General features: G+C 39.6%; 1 protein-coding gene across 3 annotated transcripts in view; it reads right to left on the reverse strand.

Annotated features, from left to right (window-relative positions):
* Positions 1 to 4,517: 4,517 nt before the first annotated feature.
* The window catches only part of esrrb (estrogen-related receptor beta), a 56,178-nt gene continuing 37,544 nt past the window's right edge, over positions 4,518 to 23,151 (reverse strand). For all 3 annotated transcript variants that reach the window (XM_028001393.1, XM_028001391.1, XM_028001392.1), the window contains 2 exons: positions 12,332 to 12,601; positions 4,518 to 8,573 (listed from right to left, as the gene is read on the reverse strand). In XM_028001393.1, coding sequence (XP_027857194.1) covers positions 8,329 to 8,573; positions 12,332 to 12,601 — 515 coding nt within the window. In that variant the 3' untranslated portion in view covers positions 4,518 to 8,328. The remainder of the gene's footprint in view (positions 8,574 to 12,331; positions 12,602 to 23,151) is intronic.

The following is a 23,151-nucleotide window of genomic DNA, read 5'->3' on the forward strand; positions in this document are numbered from 1 at the left end:
ACACAATTTCTAGATAAGATAAGATAAGATAAGATAAATCTTTATTGTCATTGTCACAAGGACAACGAAATTCAAAGGGTGCTATCAGTCGGTGCACATGCCCAAAAACAAAAAATAGCTGTCTCACAATTCACACACAACGCAAGAATCAACAAACAACTGGCAAAAATAAATAAATAAGAACATTCTTTTGACATATGAAACATTTTCCATATATGGAAGGCTTTTCTGCAGAAATTATACTGTGAAACATGCAACATGTTTTTGGAAGGTTTTCCCACTTACAAAACAAATATTAACATATTGCACAGTAATGTAACACTGGTGGATTTGTGTGGTCTTTTCTTTCTTCTTTGTATTTGAAGAAATACAAAAACATGGCAGACTACATTAAATTGTTTTCTACCAGTAGAAGGTTTCACCATGTATTTCACATGGATAGATTATTGCATAATATATTACTGGTAGTAATATTTATGCACACATAAAAGGTTTTGCAATATATGTCTGTGTGGTAGCATGTAAAACTTGTAGAAATTATATTACATGTTAACAAGTGGTTTATGTGCAGAAATTGTGTAGCATAGTAGCAAAAGAAAAACATTGCACACTGTGAAATGCTTGTGGAAGATTTCCTCACATGTTGCACATGTAAGAAAATATATTTTCTAGTCACATGTTTCACATGGAGAAATGAACAGTACATTATTGTGAAAAGTGAGAATATTTTCCTGTATTAAGATGTGCTCCACATTTAAAAATGTTTCATTGTGACGTCAACAAATGTCAAATATGACAAGTTGCATATAGATGTATTAACAAGAGGAAACTTGTTTTTCCACCAAGGACTAAAGCAGATTGACATCAGATGAAATGCATGTACTGTGACCAAGCTGAACTGCAATTCCATCTATGATTGCATAATGATCTAGTGAATAAGTATAGTGTTTTGACAAACTGGGACAAAGCAAAGGTCTGCTGATGGCCATTGAGTTTTTGAGGACAGCAGCTCATCCATGCATTAAGCGATGGAGGAGTGTAACTTGATAAATGCACTTAAAACAATGATGATGAACAATGTGAGGGTGAAATCCCAGATGCCCTGGACTGTGTGCCTACTAGGCACTATGACAGCATATTGATCAGGTCTGGGCCAGGTCAGAGGTGTGGCAATGCCTGGCTCGGATACTACTAGTGGGTCAGGTACAGCACATGAGTAAATAGGATCTATTAGGAGACAGATCTATTCTTGAGGCCATAACATTGTGCTTTTTGCTAAAGACCAGACTGCTTGACTGCTTGCATTCAGTTCACTCTGCCAAAAAAGGGGAAATTTTCCTCTACAATATAATATACAACATGCAATATTGCAAACTGTCTGTCTTTTGAAATTGATGTGACGTAATGTTTCTGTCTGAGACATTGATAGCTCTATGGCTGTGAAAACGCCCAGCTTCTGTTATTGAATAGTAATAGGCTTGTCAGCTGGTGCCTCCAATTTCACAAATGGAGCAATAAATACACATAACAGAATCAGTAGAACAATAAGAATGCCTATAAAGAACAGTTGTGCCTCAAAAAGAAGGAGCGGCAGAACGAGGGAAGCGAAGCGACGGCGATACGAGAGATCAAAGTAAAATCTGAAGGCGGAAAAGGAGAGGAAAAGTGCATGCATGTGAGTGAGCAAGAGCAGACGGAGAAAGATGGTGGCCCACTCTTCATTTCTGTGCCACAAGCTCTCCTGGGCATTTACGTGCTCCGTTTCCAACCTAAGTGTAATTTGAGGCCCGGGTTTGATACAAAGTGTATGCAGCAGCTCTGTTCAAACCCAATCATTCACCCTGACGTGTAATCCTTTCGCTCACCATCATCACGCTGCTTTGGGAATAATGAAACACACTTAAGCAATACGCAGCAGTCGTACAGCTGCGAGCAGGGGACGCATCTCGATAAGATGCCTCGTAACTCTAATGAAAGGCGTTTTGACCTGTCAGGGGAGGTAAACGATTGCCCTTCTACTGTATCTGTGAGAAACTTATTGATGGCAATATATGGTCCAGCTGGATGATTTGCATGGGAAACGAGCTGCACATTGCTTTTAAAAACTACAGCTCTTGGCATCAATGCGCTCAAGATGTTTCCCCTTTTTCTTTCACTTCATCCATTAAGTTCATCTAATTTCTTGTAGTATGATGCTATTGTTTCAACAAAGAGGATTATTACAATTAATTGGCTGGCAAGACATTATTTCAAAAAGGGAAATTGGCTGTCATAATTACATAGTGATGGGAATACTTTAACTCCCTGGAATATCAGCTTCCTGAAATAATGGAGCAGCATCCCCCCATATCCTCCCCGCCCCATCAGTGTTAGCATGTCTGTCTGTCTGTCTGTCTGCCTGTTTCCTGTGACGGATCCATTTTCAACAGTCCCTGGCCCAGCAGTGGTTGTGGTTGATTGCTGGATGGTTGGGTGGCCTGGGTGAATCTCTCACTGACTCACCTCATTCACTACCACCAATCTTTGGTCCTTCGGGAACGTCGCTCTGCTCTTTATCCCGTTTCCACTGCTGAAATCCCTCTCGGTGTGTGTGTTTGTGTGTTTACACCAAGGAAAAGACAAGATTAGGTTAATAGTTGCTCCACCAGAGTAATAAGTAAGTAGTAGTAGTAGAATCGGATGATTTTCAACTTGATTGGCTATTTAGAAAGCCAAAAATCCGATTCGTTTTACAATCAGCGATTGCATGATATCGCACGTGTGTGCTTGCATGCCAACACAGACCTTACTGTAGGACTACGTCCTACATTAACATTTCTGCTCGTGTGGAGCTGGATTGTGTGGATCAGACTCCAAGTACAAATTCAGAGGCAAGTTTCAGACAATAGCAAACACCTCACTCACTGCCACCAACATGGCAATGGTGGACAGAGCTGTGAAAATGTACACTCCCAGAATGAATCATAAAAGAAGCAATTTCCAACATTTTCCTTCTTCATTCCTCTGGCTGATGCTTTGTGAGCTACAATGTGGCGCATTACCTCCATCATTGTGTCAGTGGTATTGTGTTAGCACTGGGTGTGGTTATTACATGGTCCCAAAGCTTTCATAGATGGCCTAGTCTTTACAGGACAGTAGTGCTAAAATGTATAGCTCTTTGAAAGGAGGTGGATCGTGTGGATCTGTTTGTTTCAAGCAACTGTTAAAAAGAAAAGTTCATCTTTCTAAATATATATTTATAATTACACAGGCTCTGTTAAGGTGTCTTACCCAGGCCATAATCACATTAAGATCTGGATGAAAATCGTTGCTACAGTGCGAACCTTTTGTCCTTTTAAGGAGCCAGTACCAAAATCCAATGAAGCCTGACCTATTCTTGTTAGACTTCTGCATTTAGGCACTTACCTGAAAAAACAATTCAAATGAAGTCATCTATATTTGTGTATCTAACAAACTGCATATGTATTATGCTGCGGTCTTCACCTTGTGCCTGTTCTCCTTGTCACTCAATGGAGAAGCTAGAGGAGCTTTTGTTTGCATCTGTTTGAAGCAAAACAAATAAAAGCCAGAAAATCTCACATCTCTGTTCACATTGTTCATTTTAAAGAGCCAGTCAGTAGATTTAATTCATTTGTGATTGTCACAGCTCTGCACAGCAGTCCCTGCTGCTTAATGTGAATGCATCCAGACTGCAAATGAATGCCTTAAGCCTCCACAGGTTTGATTATCACTGTGAGATCCCAAAGTGGATGTAAAAAGTTAAAAAGAGCCAAGCCAGACATTACTGATATAAAAATCTAGAAATAAGTAAACATAAAACTGACTGGACTCAACCTGCATTTCATTCTTTTTCTTTTGTCTGTCTCACAATGTTTTCTTTCTGCCTCCATATTCTCTCCTACAAAGTGTACATTGTCAATTAAGTAAATTAGTTGATGATGCCAAAAAAAAAAATATAACAAAAAGAGCAAGACTTTCAGCAGAGTCTGAGCCAAACTAAGCCATGTTGCTCTTAGAGCTCAGCTTCTGTCATTGAACATGATGGATTTGGAAATGCTGACTGTCTTGAAAATGTGACCATAAAGGTAGAAATTTTTATTTACCAAAACATTTAATCAGGGACTGCTGTCCTGTTGAAGCTAGCCACAGCATAACAAAATATGCTAAAATCTGTTATTTTCTCTGTGCTAAGCATATATAATAGAACCCTTTTTTACAGTAACTGCTCTACAGTGACATGATGTTGCCTTGGCTCCTAAGTAATTGCTGGTAATGATTGCTCATAGCAGCAAGGCTTAAAAAAGTATTTTCTAGTGCATGGATTTTCTTACAGTACAGCTCCTAAAAAGAAATCAGAATAGACTTAATCAATGCAGGCATATCAAAGCTTTACAAGTAGAAATTGGTGACAAAATCTGAATTGGTGCATCTTTTCTGACTAAACGTGAACAGACAAAAGAATAAAGTTGTAAATCATTTTATGCAGATGTAAAATTTTCAGTAAAAGCACAAAAAAATCAGAGTTCATTGAGTATTTAATTCATTGATCCTTTACCTTTTTGAAAATCAAAACAGAAGTTACACAGATATTGGTGATTCAACAATTAAAGATATCAATGTACACCATTGCCAAATGATATATTTCACACCATAAATACTCAACACAGACGCAGGAAATCAGTTACCTGCTCCCTGTTTGCAATTTCTCTCAAGGGACCAATTCTGACACAACAATGCTCTTATAAACACACACCCACTTTGCTCCACCCTAACGGTAAAGTTGTACGGTCGACATGAAGCATGCTTTACCTTTACAAACGCCTGTGAAGAATGAGTGGGATAAGAAGAAACATGACTACAATTACAAATGTTTTGGCAGGAGCACTGAAAAATTTTATTTTTTTGGTGGTTGATAAAAACAATAATGGCTCAGGTATGTCACAGATGAGAGCAGAAAGTTGAACCAGAGGTACATTGATAATATGTTGATGAGGTAGTAGCCAGCGGGACGCTGCATACTTAGTTCTCCAGTGGTATTTCGGCAACCTACTGTTGTTGATGCTAATATATTTACAATACACATACAGAAACAACTTGTAAGTAGGCATGAGCCGGTTACTCTAATCCAGATTTTAAAAAAGTCAGCCCCTATGCCATTCCTATGGTTTAAAGTTATTTTAATTAGATGCCAGGGAAAATTGTCTGACTGAGAGGAGATTTCTCTGGCTATGTGTTGCATAGAGTAATGTACTGCTGCCCTTCCCCCACATTTTGCTGAACACCACCGACGTTCTGGCTTAAAGAAACCTTTTAAGTTTTTCTTACACTTACAAAAAAGACTGAATTGAAAGTTTGATATTATTTCTGGAAAGCATGGACCAGCCATCACTCTTAATAACATATGGCAAGCTGTCTCAAATCAAGTGATCATGTTGTACATTTTTGTTTTAAATCTTTATCAACCATATTTTTACTCAAGATGAGATTCTTATACTGGCCCACACACAGTAAGTTCTGTCTTTCACTTACTGTAGTGTCAATGCAGAGAAAAATGATCAAAAGTTCAAAATTATTCCCAAGAATTTTGACCGTCTATAAAATTTTGTTTACAAAAGAATAGCTTTTTTAAAAATATTTATTGATGTGAGTGCAAATTAAAGATTGCATTGTTTTGACCAAAATTATTTCAAATATAAGAAAAATTATTCAAAATGTTGCTCACTCTAAAAGCACTTAGTGTTTTCAGTCAAAACTGGTCCTTGCTGTATTGCTCAACATTAAAATAACTACCTTCTAGAAATCAGTTAGTTGGACAGGGGCAAGAGCAAGTAGGGGAGAGTTGGATGAACACTATATGGGCTTGTGTGGCCACTATAACTTGTGCAATGTCAGAAATTATTTTGATCACAGTATCAAAATGTTGTGATAGTCACAATTTATCCCGATAAGCATTCCCTTCCCAATATGGCTGCAAGTTTCCATATTTTTGTTTCTGCAGTTAAAAATCTCCATATGGGAATGTTGTGGAAGTTTAACTGGCTCTTATTATGAGAACTCTATTTTGAAACTACAGTTGGGAATTGCATAAAAGCATTTAGATCTTATTGTGTGTTTCAGTTTTAAATTGCTTTGTTACAACAGTGATACCTTGTAATGGTGATATTTCTACTCAAGTTGAGACTCACACTGGCCCATGCCTATAATATAAGTCTTATATGTAATACAGTGCCATTTTGCAGGAGAAAAACTGTTGCAATTATTCATTCCTCTATTTGAATTTTTTTCTTTGCTATCTCTTTCTTTTTACTGCAATTTTAACTGAAATATGTGCAAATGAAATCTAATTACACTGTTTTATATCTAAAAGAGTTTGAATATGCTGTCTAAACACATGCCTTTAGCATGATTTCAGTCAGAATTGGTCCCTGTTGTATTGCACAACAGTAAAACAACTTAAATTTCACCTTCTACAGCAGCGTTTGTTCACTGGGTAGTTCAAGTAGGGAGGTGTAGGATGATCTAGGGAGTAGTTATTCTCCATTAAGTGGCCATTCAGGCAGCTGCTGACCGCTCGATCGCCACTAGCCTTTGATATCACAAGCGTAGCCGCAACTCTAACCTATGCAATGTCAGGGATTCCTTTGATCACAGTATCATATTGTTGTGACATAGCCACAATTTATCACTACAGCAGTATAAGCATTCCCTACCAGCACATTCCCCTGCACGTGGAGGGCGGCGGATGGCACTGAAGCATTACTCACACTTAGCGTAATGGACCTAAACACGGGAAGAAGCAGGACAATTTTCCCCCCACCAGAGATCACACCTTGCACAGACACACCGTTGCCCTTTGAGGCATGCACACTTTGTTTCTTGCATAGCTGTTCACATGTGCATGATCGGGCGCCAGAGATTCTCACGGGTGCCGGCAGGAAGGGTGTTATTCTGCGTTGGCCACCGTGTCAACATGAGGTCAAGGAGTGGTCCACGTGTTCATTGTACTCCTGGTCCAGAGGCTGTACGGACAACCGCCCCCCCCACTGGGTAAAAATAAACCCAGTGTAAAGCGCCGCAGCTCCTCCTTTGCACCTGCTATTTACCTCCATTCAGCTGAAGCCCCATAAATGCAGGCGCTGCTATTAAAAGATGGAAGGTGTCTAAAATGGTGAGAGCAGATGCCGGACACCTTGCTCCCTCTGGCTTAAAGAGCCCAAAATAGCGTGGTTGACATATAGGCCTCTGATTGTTTGAACAAGGAATCTCATAGACTTCTGCCACTCGGCATAAATCCTTTGAAACTACCACACCGAAACTGCTGATTATCTTTCACCTAGACTGAATCCGGTCATCTATTTGCATGTCAAGAAGCAATTTCCACAGGCTTAAGCGACAGCTGAATCTGGGGGTTTAGTGCTTGAGAAGCACCAACACAAACTTCTTCACTAGAGGAGAAATATGAGTGTACAACAGGGGAACAAGTGGTGACTGGCATAGGTGAAAGTGACTATGAACAGGCATGGTCTTTAGGCAACAGCAGCAAAGAAAAGCACATGAAACACTGGAAATTAAGCATGGCTTTTCCACAGTCCCTCTTATTGCTGAATTACTACATAAGACTATTTTACCTGCCTATGCTAGGTTGGTTAAACATGGATTCAGCGAGTCTTTCAGTCTGAGAAGGATCCACTAAGATCACACTGCTTACTGTTCAGGAGAGGTATATTAATCCAAGGACATTTAATTGATAAGAGTTCACATTTAGGTAACAATTTTCCTCATTTCTCTCTTTTTTTACATTTTTTTTCTTTTGCAGGAGGAGAAGAAGAAAACATGGTTACCAAGTTTGTCGGATTTCGAACTGTACACTCAGCTTTCCAAGTACGGTAGTAATTATTTACATGTCCTGGTTAAGTCCAGACAAAAAACAACAACACACGAGTCTGCTTATGGTTGTTGACGCCTTTGCTTTCTTCAGAACAATATTTTTTTTTAGGAACTTTTTACTTGTTCTGAAGATGCAAAGGGGCAGGAAGGTCCTTCATATAGAGCATGACCACTGACAATTACAAAAAGAAAATTATTACTGTACATAGCATTTATTATATATTTTAAATTAATCTGCATCATTTTATATTTATACTAATAACCCAAGTTTTCCACTTGTTTTTTTTTTTTCTTTTTTGAATTTAAAGTCCCAAGGTTCCACAAAGAGGAGGAGTTGTCAGTCTCTGCTTTGCAAACTACATGGCCGATTCTGTCTCCTGAGATCCCTCAGCCACGATTCAAGTCACTCTCTGTCTTCTTGTTGCAGCCCTCAGCCTCCAATCAGACCTTGGCCTCCAGCATCTCCAGGAAGAGTTTGTGCATGGGCACCTTGCCCTGCACCTTAATGCTGTAAAAGTGCTGCACAGCCTTAGTTGCAGTCTGCCTCAGCAGGGGCAGCGTCATGAGCAGCTTGCCAGCCCGTCGCGGGTCCTCCTGATGCTGGCTGCTCTCGAAGTCCTGAAGGGCCTCGTGGAGAGCGTCCTGCAGTTTCTGGACCGCCTCCATGTCTTCTATGTGCATGGAGTCTGCTGGGACAAGAGGGAAGAAAATAAAATATTAGAAAACTTCAAGTCCTAAAAATATTGGGGGACTGTAAATTCAATATATATAAACAAAGACTTGCAGTAGAGATATAATAGTAAAAAGTCAAATAGTAGACTCAAAGCTGTCAACTGCACAAGCTACCAGTATCAGGGTACAGTCAAGCTCAGAATTATTCATGCCCCTGGCTCAAATTAGATGTAAATGTATTTCTATAAAACCAAGAAGTTTGTTTCTCATAGGAAATAAAATGGGCATCTCCCAGAAGATAATAAAACAATGTAAAAGAAGGAATAAATCCAAAATATAATAATCAATTAATTTATTTCCAATAATTGTGTTACTTGTATACCACACAAATCTGAGGTTTGTGAAAAAAGTGGCAAGAAGAAAGACACTGTTGGAAGAAGTCTTGAGAAAGACTGTGCTCTGGTCAGATGCGACACAAGTGAACTTACAAAATGCTATGCGAGTTAAAAACCAAATCACCTGGCACAAACTAAATTCTACATTTAATGCTCTAAGAAAGCTTTAGAAGATGCAGAAGACTTGATACTGAGACAGAGCAGCACAATGACCTTAAACATACAGCAAAAGCTACAATTAAATCTATTAAATTAAAGCATATTCAGGTTAGATAGACTGACTTAAAGTCCAGACCTAAACCCAAATGAAAAGTTGTGGCACGACTTGAAAAATAATTTTTAAAGAGATTAAATCTGACTGAATTAGAACTTTTCCCAAAAACGTCAATCTGAAAATGTCCAAAGATGGTAAAAACTACTTGTAGTTGTAAAAAAAGATGAAAGGTAGTTCACAGTACTGACTCAAGAGAGCTGAAAACAGACAAATGCCACACTTTTTAAATTTGTATTTGTGAAAAGTTTAAAAACTAAGAAATAATCTTTCTTCCAATTCACAATTACGCATTACACTGTGTTGGTCTATCAAATAAAAAAATCTAACAAGATGAAATAAGAAAGAAGAAACCACACCTTTTAGATAGTTCTTACATTTTACTATTTGATCAAGTAGTTAGAGTTTATATTTGGACCTGATCACTGCGACTGAAAATCAATGTTGTTCTCGAATAAACAACATTATGAATTCAGCCCAATCTGTGGTGTGAGCATCCACATTAAACACCTCCCTGTCGGTTCCAAAATATGGAAAAGGGCAGCTCCATATTAGAGATGAACTCTACAAATATATATGAAGAAAATTGGACATTTTCACCTTGTGATAAGTCTTTGATCCTCTATATTTATTAAAGTAAATCTTTATTTTTTTTAAATCTTTATACTCATATACTCAGATTTTCTCCTCCTCATGAAAAGTTTCAGACAAATCTACAGTTTCAGCCAAGCAACCCTATGGTTTTTCTCACACCTGTAATGATATCTTAAAACAATTTTTGCTTCTTTTTACTGATTCGACATCCCTTCACGTTACCACCCTCCTCTTTCCTTTTCGGCTTTTATTCTTGGCCCGCAGCTTTTGTCTTCCAGCTCCTTTCTCTCTCTGGCAGGCTCTGGGGTGGCACTCTTCCTCACCGGATAACTGGCACCTCGCACTCAGGAGACAGCGTGTCATTGGCCGCCTGACTCGTCTCACCTTGGCAGCGCATATTTTACCGTGCGGGACAATAAAAGGCAAAACAGATTTCAGGCTTCGCCCCAGATTCATTGACTGGAACAACTGTATTCCCAAGACCTTGAGACATTTCTCACCTTGACGGTTTTCAAATCCACAGTGGTAAAATGAAGTAGGTCGTTTTTGTAAAGTGAATGCGGGAGGGGGTGTGGGGTGAGAACAAAAGCCAAAAAAAAAAAAGGGAGAAAAAAAAACACAGATGAGGTTATGGTGGTATATAATTATCTCCTTTTTTTCCCACAGAAGCCGTGTTCACAACCAAATCGTTTGTTTTAACAAATCAACCCAATGTTTTGTTCTGTTTTTCACACCTTTGCACAGACACACATTTCTGTGATAAAGCTGCTTTAATGAAATGTTTTACAGCGGAGGGAAAATAAAAAGAGCGATGGAGACATCTCAACAGATGGGAATGAAAAGAGGGCAGAGCGCATGCCGCTCTGTTCAGTGGAGGAGGGGGTGGAATAAAAAACAACTTTGAAGAAACAATTTCCCTGCAATCCATCAGTGAGCCCACGTCGATCGAATTGATAAACTGCTAATTACAAAATCAATCGCTATGAATTTTCACAGCTGTCAGACAGAGGGGTTCCCGGGAGAGCGATCTCCCAGAGACCTTGTTCCTCCTCCTCTTCTCTCCCCCGGCCCCATCTCCGCCTCACCCCCCACCCTACCTGCCTCCCCAAAGCTCTGCTGTCTGAAAGCAAAGTCCCTGCATCAGCATTTTCATTTTCAGCCTAGGACAAAACAAGGGAAAGAGGCCCGGTGACCCAGGCGCGCATTGATCAGAGCGGGACAGGTCCTCAAAAGGCGGCTTGTCAATAGCGCCATGCAGCCTTCGCATCGGAACAAACGAGGCCCACCGCTTCCTGATATTCATTCCATTCGACTTAACACATTTTATTGACAGTCCCCGTGCTCCTAATGAAATGCTAAATTTACCTCACATGGCTGTTGTGCCTTGCAGCTACTGTTATGGAGATGGAGAAAGAGAAGGGAGCGCAGGAGAAATACAAGGTCCGAGGAAGGTGTTCAGTTCCAAAAAAAGGGAAATAAAAGGTTCAAAATAAAAGGTTAGTCTTAAAATTTCAGGAGAAAAAAAGACATTGCATTTCAAAAAATGCAATAAGTAATAGTCCAAGTCTGGTTATATACTTTATTATACTACGTAATACATTTCTCATTAACATTTTAAAATGTTAAAAAATAAATCATATTATTTTAGTTGATTTTTGCATGTGTTTGTTTGTACAGATAGAAGCTCTTTGCTTTTAATTGATGAAACTGTGAAATATTATTGATTAAAAATACAATAAATTGAAATAAAACAATAGCTGTGTGCAGACAAGAGAATAAAAGCATCAAATTTGTTTTTGATTTTCTCAAAATTAGTCATTTAAAAACGGGTCTTGTAAACACACTAACTATAATAAACTATGCCTGATAAAGAAAAAATAATAATACATTAACAATCATGCCGCAGAACTTTTATATAATTATAAACTACATATGTCTAGTCCTATTTAAAATCATATCATGAGTATTGATTTAAATACAAATAACTTGTATGGAGCTATAGAACACTGACCTTGATTACATTTTATTGCAGTAACAGGATCACGTACATATTTTGAAAAATGTTTTATTCAATAACTTAATGTAGTTTGAATTATATCCCGCATTAAGAGTATTTTAAAAATGTTTAAGCAATATAACTGATGCTGCATTTATGGGAATCCAAAATCCTTTCTATAGAATCACTGCAGCTGAAGTCTCTATTTAAGTTGTATCTTGCTTATTTAAGTTTATCAGTGTATGGAGGAACTTTTAGTAATACATGTTGTGAAAATCACATTTTTAATTACATATTTTGTTTTATATACTATTAGTGTGTGTTTAGATAATTCTGCAACCTTATTTATTATTATTATTATTATTATTATTATTATTAATAAAATAATTTCCCAATAAACTATTGGAGGCAAAGAGCAACCATTATTTACCACAATAAATAAATAAAAATAAAAAATCTTAAATCTAAGCATATTTATCAATTTAATTAATGGACTGTATGCTCCACCATTCCCACCTGAGTTGGCGAGAGCGATGGCTTTGAGGGTCACAAACTCCTCCTTCTCCACCTTGAGCTTCTTGTACTTCCGCACCAGCTGCAGGATGGAGACATAGAGGTCAAGCAGACCCGTCAGCCGCGAGTGCTCCTCGTCCATGATGTAGTCCTCGGCGTACACCAGCTCATCCTCGTATGGCAATGAGCGGAACACGATGCTGAGGATGAGGATTTCCATCCAGGCGCTCTGCAGTAAGCTCATCTGGTCTCCCAGAGAGAGGGTGGAGAAGCCTGGGCGAGAAGACGGAAACTGTGTGAGGGCAAATGTGACATGAAAACAGATGGCTTGAAGAGAAAATACCGGTACTACGTTTTTTTTTTTATTTATTTCAAAAAAGCAGCTTAGTCGGGTAAACTTAGCAAATTGAAAACCAGGACGTGGCTAATCAAGAAAACAAAGATGATCCATCCAGCCAAACTGGCTCAAAGTACACACTGAGGCACAGGCGCTTAATTTCAAACACACAGTAGAAGGTCTTCTTTGAAGCTTGTCTCAGAGCACTTGAGTGGGCTTTACTGTAAGTGAGGACCGTAAATCAGAGCAAAGGTCTGAGATACACAAAGCCATATGGTTACCCCTTGTATCCTGCCCCTGTTCTATTGGTGTTAGGGGGATTAGCACAGAAACACATTCATATTGGAAGGGTTGAGGACATGACATGCACGCTGTAACAGGAGGAGGGGACGCACACAACCACGCGCGCGAACATACATAGCGTGTCAACCAAGAAAACAAACAGACGTGCACATTGACATCATGACATCTATATGTATGCACATAAATTCAAACACATAAAAAACAGCCATAGCCCTGGGATCAGGAGGTTCAAACCAGACCTGAAGACCTGCTTAAACCCAGGGTCTTGTTCTGCAGCAGCTGGGAGAGCTGAAACTGGCATGGGAACATCAAACCACTGTCATTTCCTCCTAGACACCTCTACATATGCTCAGAATAGAACATCAAATAAAACAAGCTGCTATATCCCCCTCAGATGAGCTCTGGGGAATTCAAACAAAAGAGAATCAAGGAGGAGAGGAAGAACGTAAGGGGCAAGGAGACATATGCAGTTCTTTACAAAAATATTTAAACCACATTTTATATGGAGTCAAGTAATGGATAAGGTGGAAGTGGAATTAAAATTATTTATATGTTTGAAACTGTTTTACTAATAAAGACTTGAAAAGTGTGGTGTGCCTTTTTCAGTGCATTGGAAATAATATTTAACTGAAATAATCAGCAGCAAGTCTAAAAATGTGTCCTTTGAACATCTGAATGTTTTTTATGCATTGCAGCTTAAGCTGAGTCAGTTTGAATTTAGCTTGAGTTTTCAACATCAAAGAACAAGTCCTGTTACAGACTCACAATTACATTTGGGTGTGAACTTTGACTGGGCCATTACAACACATGAATATGTTTTCATCTGTTAAAATTAGCACTGGCTGTATTTTTTTGATGGTTGTCCTGCTGAAACTATCTTGGCTTGTGCAGAGGCACAGTAAAGTCCACCCATCTTACCAACTCTGACCAGATTCCATGTGCCTGTTGAGGAAGAGCATCCCCACAGCATGACACTGTCACCACCATGTTTCAATATGGGGGAAATTTATTTGGTGTGTTTTTCTTCAAGTATACACTTGAAGAAAAACAAGTAAAAGCAAAAGAATTATCATTTTTCTTGAGCACCTTCTTCCACTTGTTTTCTATTTCTCCTATACAGCTGATAGGAAACTTTAAAAGGGACATCTTACGGCTTTCTTTCAACAATGGCTTCCTTCTAGCCCTGATCCATGAAGTGCCAAAATAACAGTTGCTCTATTGAGAGATCCTAAGATGTAGATCCCTGCAGCTCCTCCAGAGTCACCATGGGGCCTCTTGGCTGCTTCTCTGACTACTGCTAAAACATCCAACCTTGTTTCTTTCTCCATATTTTGTGCAGGTATATCACATAAACACACAGCTAAATTCAGTGAATTGTGAGCTAGTGATGTGACAAAATGTTAAAAGTTTCCACAAATATTAATATTTTTGCAAGGCACTGTTGGTATCCTTTTCTTTTCCTTTGCAATTTAACTGTCAATAAAATACACAGGCCTGCAAAGCACTCACCATATTACCAGGCTCCCCTCCCCCAGCTAGGCGTTCCTGCAGGCGGCTCATTCTGACAGCATATTAGACTCCCCAGCACCGCCCCTGATTGCTTTTACAAGTTTGCTGGTGCCACAGTACCTGCCACAGTGTGATTAACAGGCGATAGATTACTGTATTGACCAGGCCATGTGCATCAGACATTTTCTCTTGAATGTAAATGGCCTGACTATGGCATGGCCACAAGCCCGATGTTTATCTCCCCCCACCAGGACTCAACACATGCAGCTTGAGAAGACAAAAAGAAAAAAAAAAATCAGGGTGAAGGGAGAGAGAAACAAGAAAAAAAGAAGGCAGGAAGAGTGGTACCTGAGTGTTCAATTTCCCTTATCGTGGTGATGACCACGGCAGGGGAAGAGCTGCAGGATACATTAATTAACAGATTGTGATCAGAATGTGAGGGCCTTCACATTTTGAAGGGGAATCAATAGTCAGTAGAAAAGAGCGTAAACTGAAAGGTGCTAGAACCGTCCCAAATTAGAGCCAACAAAGCAGACTGCCGAAAGCACTCAAAACACTTGACTATTATCAGTGAAGCCAATAAGCCATATTTTGTAGAGGCCTGTGCCATTACACTTATCCAGGCGGCATCTTAAAATGCTTTGTTGTGTTATTTCCTTGTCTGCATACGTAGCCATTATGTCGGACAGAATGTGGACTGGCCGGAGAGAAATTGTCAAGCGAGCACGGACGTGGTGCTGATTGCCGCATCAGGTTGGCATCACAATCACAGACGAGGCTTTGTGTAGCCTTTTAATGCCAAGGAGGACTGAAGCGGAACTAAAGCGCTGCTCCCGTGATGACAGCTCGCATGACGGCCCTGTTCAGGGCTCGCTGGAGTGGCTTTAGAGTTGTTCTGATACAACCGACACCTCTCAGCCATATGCAAACTTGTATCCCAGCAGCCTGCAATTACCTCTGACGCTAAAAGTCCTTGAATTTAATCCACTGTTGTGAGATGGAGAGGTAGTGTTTTTTCCCGCTCCATCCCCTCTCCTCAAAGCCTAAATTATCGCTCCAAATGGGATCTTGTGTCGTTGCCTCGCCTTTTTCCACTCAATTTAATCGAGTAATGAAGTGACTTCCCGACTCCACAGGTCACGCCGCGCTCCGGCCGCCACACTCTGAAGGTGGCCCGGTTAAGTGCCGTCGGAGTGGGTGATTTCCCCTAATGAAATATCAATATTTACATCTTCATTTCCAGCCCACTGCCTTGGCGGGGTTTGACCAAACATGACACAATATTGACCAAATCAGAGGAGCCTGCCTGTGCACTTGAAGGGCCTTTTCCGCTCCACAGTTGAACGCACCAGCAGGTTTCTGTCTTGGAGGCTTCACAGCAATAATTATGCCACATTTTCCTTTGTTCACATTAGATTTGAGCAGATCAATCAAATAAGGTTTTAACAATTAGGAATTTTTTGCCATATTAAATGGTTCATTATTGGAGGAGATCTAAATAATTATGTGTAAATACTACCAAACAGTTATTGAACCTAAAATACATGCACACACGCACACATACAAATGATCTCTAGGATGTCATTATTAAACCTCCATCCATCACTTAATCAAATCTGATTTCTTTCTGCTGAAGAAAAGCACCCACACAGCATGATGCTGTCACCTCCATGTTGTACTGAGACGTCGGAACGCTCAGTGTGATCAAACATTTTGAACATATTCCAAAAAGTTAAACGCTGGTCTCATTTGACCAGAACACCTTCTTCCACAGGTCACATTGTCATTCATGAAAAAAGGATATAATAAATTAAGCTAAAATAATAAAACCCTGCACTAAAACAAGACTAAAAAAACATCATCTCTCTCTTTATCTACCCAAAAGCCTTCAGCTGTGAGCAGGAGGGGGCAGCCCAAACCCACAGACGGCCGTTTCAAACCCCGAGCGGAGATTAATCAGAGCGCTGTTTCATCTGCCGGAGAACAGGACGGTCCAAAATGAAATGCTGGAGATTTCTGTTGAGCTGGAGTTCATATTCTATTAATTTATTATTGTTTCTTTCTCCCCGAGGGCCATTAGCGCGAGTAATAAAAAGAGATGTAATTACGAGGCACGGCGGTCCCCTCCAGCTGCAGCCCCCTCGTAACTCACCCTCAATCAGACAACACAGCAGACAAAGAGGGGGGGAGCGAAGGAAGAAAAAAAATGGCAAGAGATAGAGAAATGGGGGATAAAAGAGAAGAGAAGATATGGGGCAGAGAGGAGGGAGATAACCAAGAAAGAGGACCAAAGAAGACCAAAGCATTAGTGGAAAAAAGGAAGTGTGAGATAGAAATGGGGGAAGGAGAGCAATCCTGGCTGGACACTGGCTGATCTATCATGGCTGGCTATCAGAAGGACAAGCGGGCCCTGAAGACTTCTGCCTGGCGGCAATCTCACCTCAGCCAAGTCAAGTGCTCTTCGGGCATTGGTTGAAGTAAAACTGTGCCCAAACAGGACCCGAGAGATTTAGCACTCCTTTTATTCTATCCTCAAACTGGGCCCAGTGATCATATCGCCATCAGCTTTTTTCTGTATCAAAGCTCTTCCTTTTAGTCTAAATGTCTGACTAAAAGATAAAAGAAAAAAGGAACACCTCTGATTTGTCTGTATTTGTTTTTATTCTGAAGCGTAATTATGGTTTACTGTTTTTTGTTCTTTGAAGCTTCTAGAATTTATATGACAGCATGACAAGAATCCAATCAATAACAGCTTGGTAATAACTTGCTGTGCTCAACATAAATATTTTGACCAGAAATACAGCTGCATGTATGACAAACACAGATCTGCTGCAGCCTTTCACTCTACATTGATTTGATGACAAGAAGGTTGTTGTATATACAACACAATTATGTTAAAACAAACTAATCATTGTTGCTAAGGGGAAAAAAACTCACAAGAGAAAAATAATAAGCACAAACTTCCCAAGGGTGAACTACTTGTATGAAGGTAAGTCTCAAAAGGTAAAATGCTCAATGCAACCACCAAAAACCTCTTGAGATATTTTATACATTTGTTCAAGCCAACAGGGAACACAACAGTTTACACACCTCTGTTTTTATAATATACAGAACTGAGACCACAAGAAATATATTGAAATTTTTCCTCATTTAATGTGACCTACAACTTCTGCAGCTGAACTGGAAAACAAATGCAAGTCTTTCACTTGACTTTGCAATATTTGCTCACTGTTTTATCCAAGAAAGTAGTCAAAATCAAGATTCTTAATGATGACTGTCTTCACTGTGTTACTTTGTATATCTAATGTCTTGGTCTTATGAATTTCTTTCATTATCTTCAACTGATAGCATAAGAACTATGGCGTCCACACAATTAAAGTTGTGTATAAAGTTGTCTACAATAATTCTCTTTATTGCGTTACGCATCCCTGATGAAATGACTGCAGAAAATGAAAAGAAGGTTCCATCTATATGTGTCTGCATTTTAATAGGGGAGTGAAGATTTTTCTTTTCAAGTTTACATAATAAATAAAAATTTAAATAATAAATAGGTTGTCATTCTGTGAGAATATCCTACAACCAGGGTATCGTCCTATTGTAGGCGGCAAGAAAAGTGATGATTTGACCAGGAGTAGGTGAATGTCATGAGGCTGAGAAACGTTAAATACAGTAATCCTCTTGTTTCAATTTGAACCCTATGATCCCCAGACCCTATCAGATGAGTCTTTAGCCCTCCCCTGGGTCTCCCTTGGCCAATACTGACTTTACAAATCTCTGTTTAGCCGCAAAGACGGGACGAATCAAGCTTTAATTATCACCATAATTACATATAATTTATCTTCGCTGCCATCAAGTAACATTGCTTAATGAGGGATGGCGCTCTGAGAATGATCACTTGAAGGCACATCAGCAGACAAGGCTGAGTGCCTTTCACATAAAAGAGACTAACACAAATTCAACACAAATGCTATGATTTCAAATATTTTCAGAATTTTCCAACCAGATAACAAAAATGCGAGTTAAAGTCTTTTCCACCTTCTTGGCAAGCATTGTATTTGTGGTTCTTCCTACTTCTCATACACAACCCATTTCAATCTTCCTCAAGTTTTCTCCAGTGCCTCTTGCCTGGATTCAAGCCTCAGCATCCACCTGATTGCTCAATCTATCTTTATCCCCCATGCTGAAGCCTACGTCAGAGGGTAAATTGAATATACTAAGAGCTGTCTGTTGGTGTCTATATTTAATAAAGTGCGCTGATGAGGTGCTGATTTATCGCTGGGCAGTATTCACACTCTATTACAAGGAGATTACGCAGCCTGAGTGGGATCAGGCTGGCAACACAGTAAGTAGATTTTACAATTTAATGGCAAAGAGAAAACGGGAACCCTGATGGAGAGGGAGGGGGCTGCTGGGAGACGGTAGGTGATTAAAGCGCAAACACGACAACATACAAGAAGGTGTGATCTCTTTTCGACATCGCTGCCTCTGTGTTAACAAGTAAAGCGGCAGCCACTTGTCTGTCAAACGCAGGGATTCAATAAAGCACAGATAATGAATATTCCCAAAACACCAGCGATAAATAACACAATGCAGTCTGATTCATTACTGTCTTCTAGCCTAAATCTAATACAACTAATGCGGAAACACCTGATGTTAAGAAATAGGGAATTCATTTCTAAGCACCTAATAAAAAAGATACAGTGCTCTGCAAAAGCATTCATGTCCCTTATGTATTAAACTCACTGCTTAATGTGTTTTATTGGGAGCTTATGTAATAAACCAAAACAAAATGTTAGGTAATTTTAAAGTGGAATTTAAAATGATACATGTTTCTTTTTTTTTCTTTTTTTAAGAATTGCACATAAAAATCTGAAAGATGTGGAGTGCAAATTTTGTACAACCACAAATACCACAAAAAACCTCTTGTGGGCAATGTTGACATTGAGATTTTTGCTTTTTCTATTCCGACTCTCAAGTCTTGCCAGATGTCCTTAATTGCATTTAGGTCCAGAGTTTGATTGCACCATACCAACATGAGCTCTGACAGTACACTTAGGGTGTTTGTTCTGCTGAAAGCGAACGTCCACCTCTGTTTCAAGTTCAGGACTCCAGGACTGTCCAGTGTTTAGCTTCACTCCCATTATCTCTGACCAGCTTCCAAGTCCCCACTGAAGACAAACAATTAATGCTTCGTTGCCCAGTGCGTTACTGTCTGCCCATGGAAGGTTCGCAGCTGTGACAGATGATGGACTGAACATTGGTCTGTTAGATAATGAACAGTTGGTGTTGGGTATTTTAACCTGTTCATATAAAGAACCACACAGAGAGTAGCCTTTGCCAAACTCTGACACTCTCAAAGTTTAGCTTCTAGCACTACCTTGCATAAAAGGCATGCATGCCAGTTTTACTACGATAGGGGAGACTGCATCCAGGATAGTCACACTCTCAGTGTCAAGATAGTTTTAGTGCACCGAGGCTCTGAGTGTACTTAGTTCCTCCGTAAAACACCTGGACAGGGTGGAATTGAGCTTTACGTGATGGAAACGGGCCAAAGGGGCTGCACAGTGCACTGCAATGTGTGTCAAAGGTTGTTAGCACCTTAGGAGCAACAACCCATCTGTCAGCATCCCTGTAACACTGCTCCTGCTAACAACCCCAGACCCTATTCAGGGGACTGCAGACTGTGCCTCATGCTACTATTTAAAGAAGTGACTGAAGTGTCCGACGGTTTTGCTGTGATTAAGGGAGAACCAGAATGAGGGCAGGGCTGCTGTCTGCAATAGCAAACAGATGTAATGTACTTTAAATTTAATTAAATCCATCAATTCTTCACCTAACAAAAAGTATTCATATTCTTGAATTCACAACCTGAACTTTAATGTATTTTAATTTGATTTTATTAATGGACAAACAAAAAGTAGCAATAGTTATAAGTTGGAAGGAAATTTGCATAATTTTTCATTTATTTATCTGAAAAGTGAGTGCTGTATCCATCCAGCTTCCTTTCCTGACAGACAGGTGAGGGAGAAAGTTGTGGGTAAGTTTATAAAACAATATCACAAGATTTGCAAATCTCTAAGATCACGTTCGTGTCAGTCTGACATTTGAAAGAGTATCCCACAACTGCAAATCTAACAGGACATGTTCATTCATTTAAATTGACAGGTCAGTCAATAACAACATTAATCAGTGGAAGCATTTAAGAGGCCAACGATAAATCTTAGAGGAGCCGCAGAGATCCAAAGCTCAGGTGGGACAAGCTGTAAAAGAACGGGGTTCACGTTCCTGCAGGAAATGTCCCTCTGTAGGCACACCAACAATGTAAAAGATTTGATCAAATCATATGAATGTTGTTAGTATGCACTAGTCAAAGTCCAGATCTAAATTTAATTTAAAATCTGTGAAAAGACTTGGCATTTTCCTAAAGTAATTCAACAGAGTTTGAACTATTTTGCAGGAAAAGAATATTTTAACATGCAAAGCTCATGGAGACATACACCAAAACACTTCCAGTCAGAACTGAAACAAAACGAGGTTCAAACCTAACTCAGGTGGACTGAATATGAATGTATGCCACACTTTGCTAAATGCAGTTCTGTTCAAAATTTGAGCTATTTTGTTGTTGTCCATCTTACAAAACATTACATTAAAGTCTGTAAAGTGACAAATTAAAGGGGTATGAATACTTTTGTAAGGCTCTTAATGCGTAATCATTTTTATAGCTCAGAAGGAAAGCAGACATTGGACTATATCTATATGACTAATGCAGATTGTTATCCTCCACTTGCCCTCCCATTAATGTGCAATTGGGCCATTCTTCTCCACTTTATGCCGCTTTTCAAACACATTTTACAATGTTCTCTGTTAATAGATGAAATTAAAAATCAACTGGGAGATGCTAAGTGCCAATTTTTCTGACATTTAAACTGTTGAATTTGAACTTTAGTTATTGGCCCATCTGTAAGTGGCCTAATAAGTGTGTTCTACTTCATTATGAACTGTTAATCTTTTTAATTCCATCGCCGAAGGCCACAAAAATCTATCAGAATACAATCAGCACTTTTTTCCTGTCTGGTCCTGTAGTGGAGGAGGAGAAATATAGCAGGAGATGAGCGTGGTAGGCTGCCCCGGGGTACCGCCGGTGCATGGAGTGTTAGCACATGGAGTCTCGCTCAACCAGTGAACCGTCTCTGATCAGGTTCAGCCATGTACAACTCAATTATGCAGCCATTTCATGGCCAGAGGACACCCACTGTCCTAATACAAACGCCACCTCAGGGACAGATGCAAACCAAGCACTTAGTAGAGGCAGTTTTTTTTTCTCGCCTAAATGGTTATCTAATATAAAAAAAACAATTTGATTCAACAATGAAACATTACGAAACAAAGGTATTAGTGAGAGGCTGTATGTGTTTACAAGGAAAGAGATCAAAATAATCTGCTTATAGGCTATCATCTCACAGGTAGTGCAGATTATTCAGTGTAGCCTTTAAGTGGCAGATACCTGTGCTAATTTAGGAACAGAGCCATGGGCTCGAAGCGATGGGTTGAAATTATTATTATTATTAGTCAAATCACAGAAACACTATGAATCTCTGTCTATTAAGTGCACTACAGCATGTAACATAAGTGTAAGCAGGTAAATGTGAAATATTTAGAGCAAAAATAATAAATTGTAAAACAAATCCAAACGCATAAGTTTATTTAAGGTTTCCTCACTCTCTTTACTCCTTAACAAAGGCAGTGTGTTCTGCTTCCAGCCCACCACAGTCCAGTATCATGGGATTTTTCAGAATGTCTGCGGTGGTGGCGTAATTTTTGGGTCACATCGATGGGAGTGTGTTATCGGGTCAGCTGTGATCCAGTCCTGAGTAAGCTCCTTGGTTAAACTCTCAGGCTGCTGACCATGCATGGCCATGTGTGGAGTGATCCAAACAGTTTAGACGTGTAAGGGACCGGAGCTGAGGCCAGGGCCTGGGAGCATATCCACCTCTAATCTCCTTACTATCAGATCTGTACCTGATTAATACCCTTCCTTCTGAGAAGTACTCTAATACCTTTTCGGCACTATATAAAAAAAGGGTCAGCTTTATTTCCAGCTGGTTTGATTGAAATAAATTCTCTCAATTTACTTAACTTGAATTTAAATGATCTCAATAACTGACAGACATAAAATAAAAGCACGCAGCTGCTTGAGCTTTCCCGCACACTGACAGCTGTGTCCCTGTTCACGTTATGCTGATGAGAGAAGGAGGTTATGGAGTTGCCGCTGAGGGACACTGTCATTTAGTCTGCTACTCTTTCGCGCTTACAGCATCGTAATGCTGTAGAGTTATGGGGGTCAAGCGCAAGATCAAGCAGAATCTGCCTGGGTTGCAAAAAAAGAGCGACTAAACAACATGTTCTCTGTCAAAATCAGAGGAAAAACTCTTGAAGGAAGCAAAATCTCTGCTGACGTGAGGCGGTGTATTCTCAATGGTGTATCCTTAATTCAACAGCCTCTTATAACCTAACACCTCGTCTATCACGATGTCTATGTGGCACGGAAGAAACATGATTATGCCTATCAATAATTCAGGAGATGTGTGTTGTGCTGCTCTTCGGTGCATTCAAGTGTGATATGATGTCTTATTTGTTTGGGCAGGTCCCAAACTTTGCTTTAAATCTCCCCGTT

This window comes from Xiphophorus couchianus, chromosome 19 (assembly GCF_001444195.1).
Source record: "Xiphophorus couchianus chromosome 19, X_couchianus-1.0, whole genome shotgun sequence".
NCBI classification, from domain to species: Eukaryota; Metazoa; Chordata; class Actinopteri; order Cyprinodontiformes; family Poeciliidae; genus Xiphophorus; species Xiphophorus couchianus.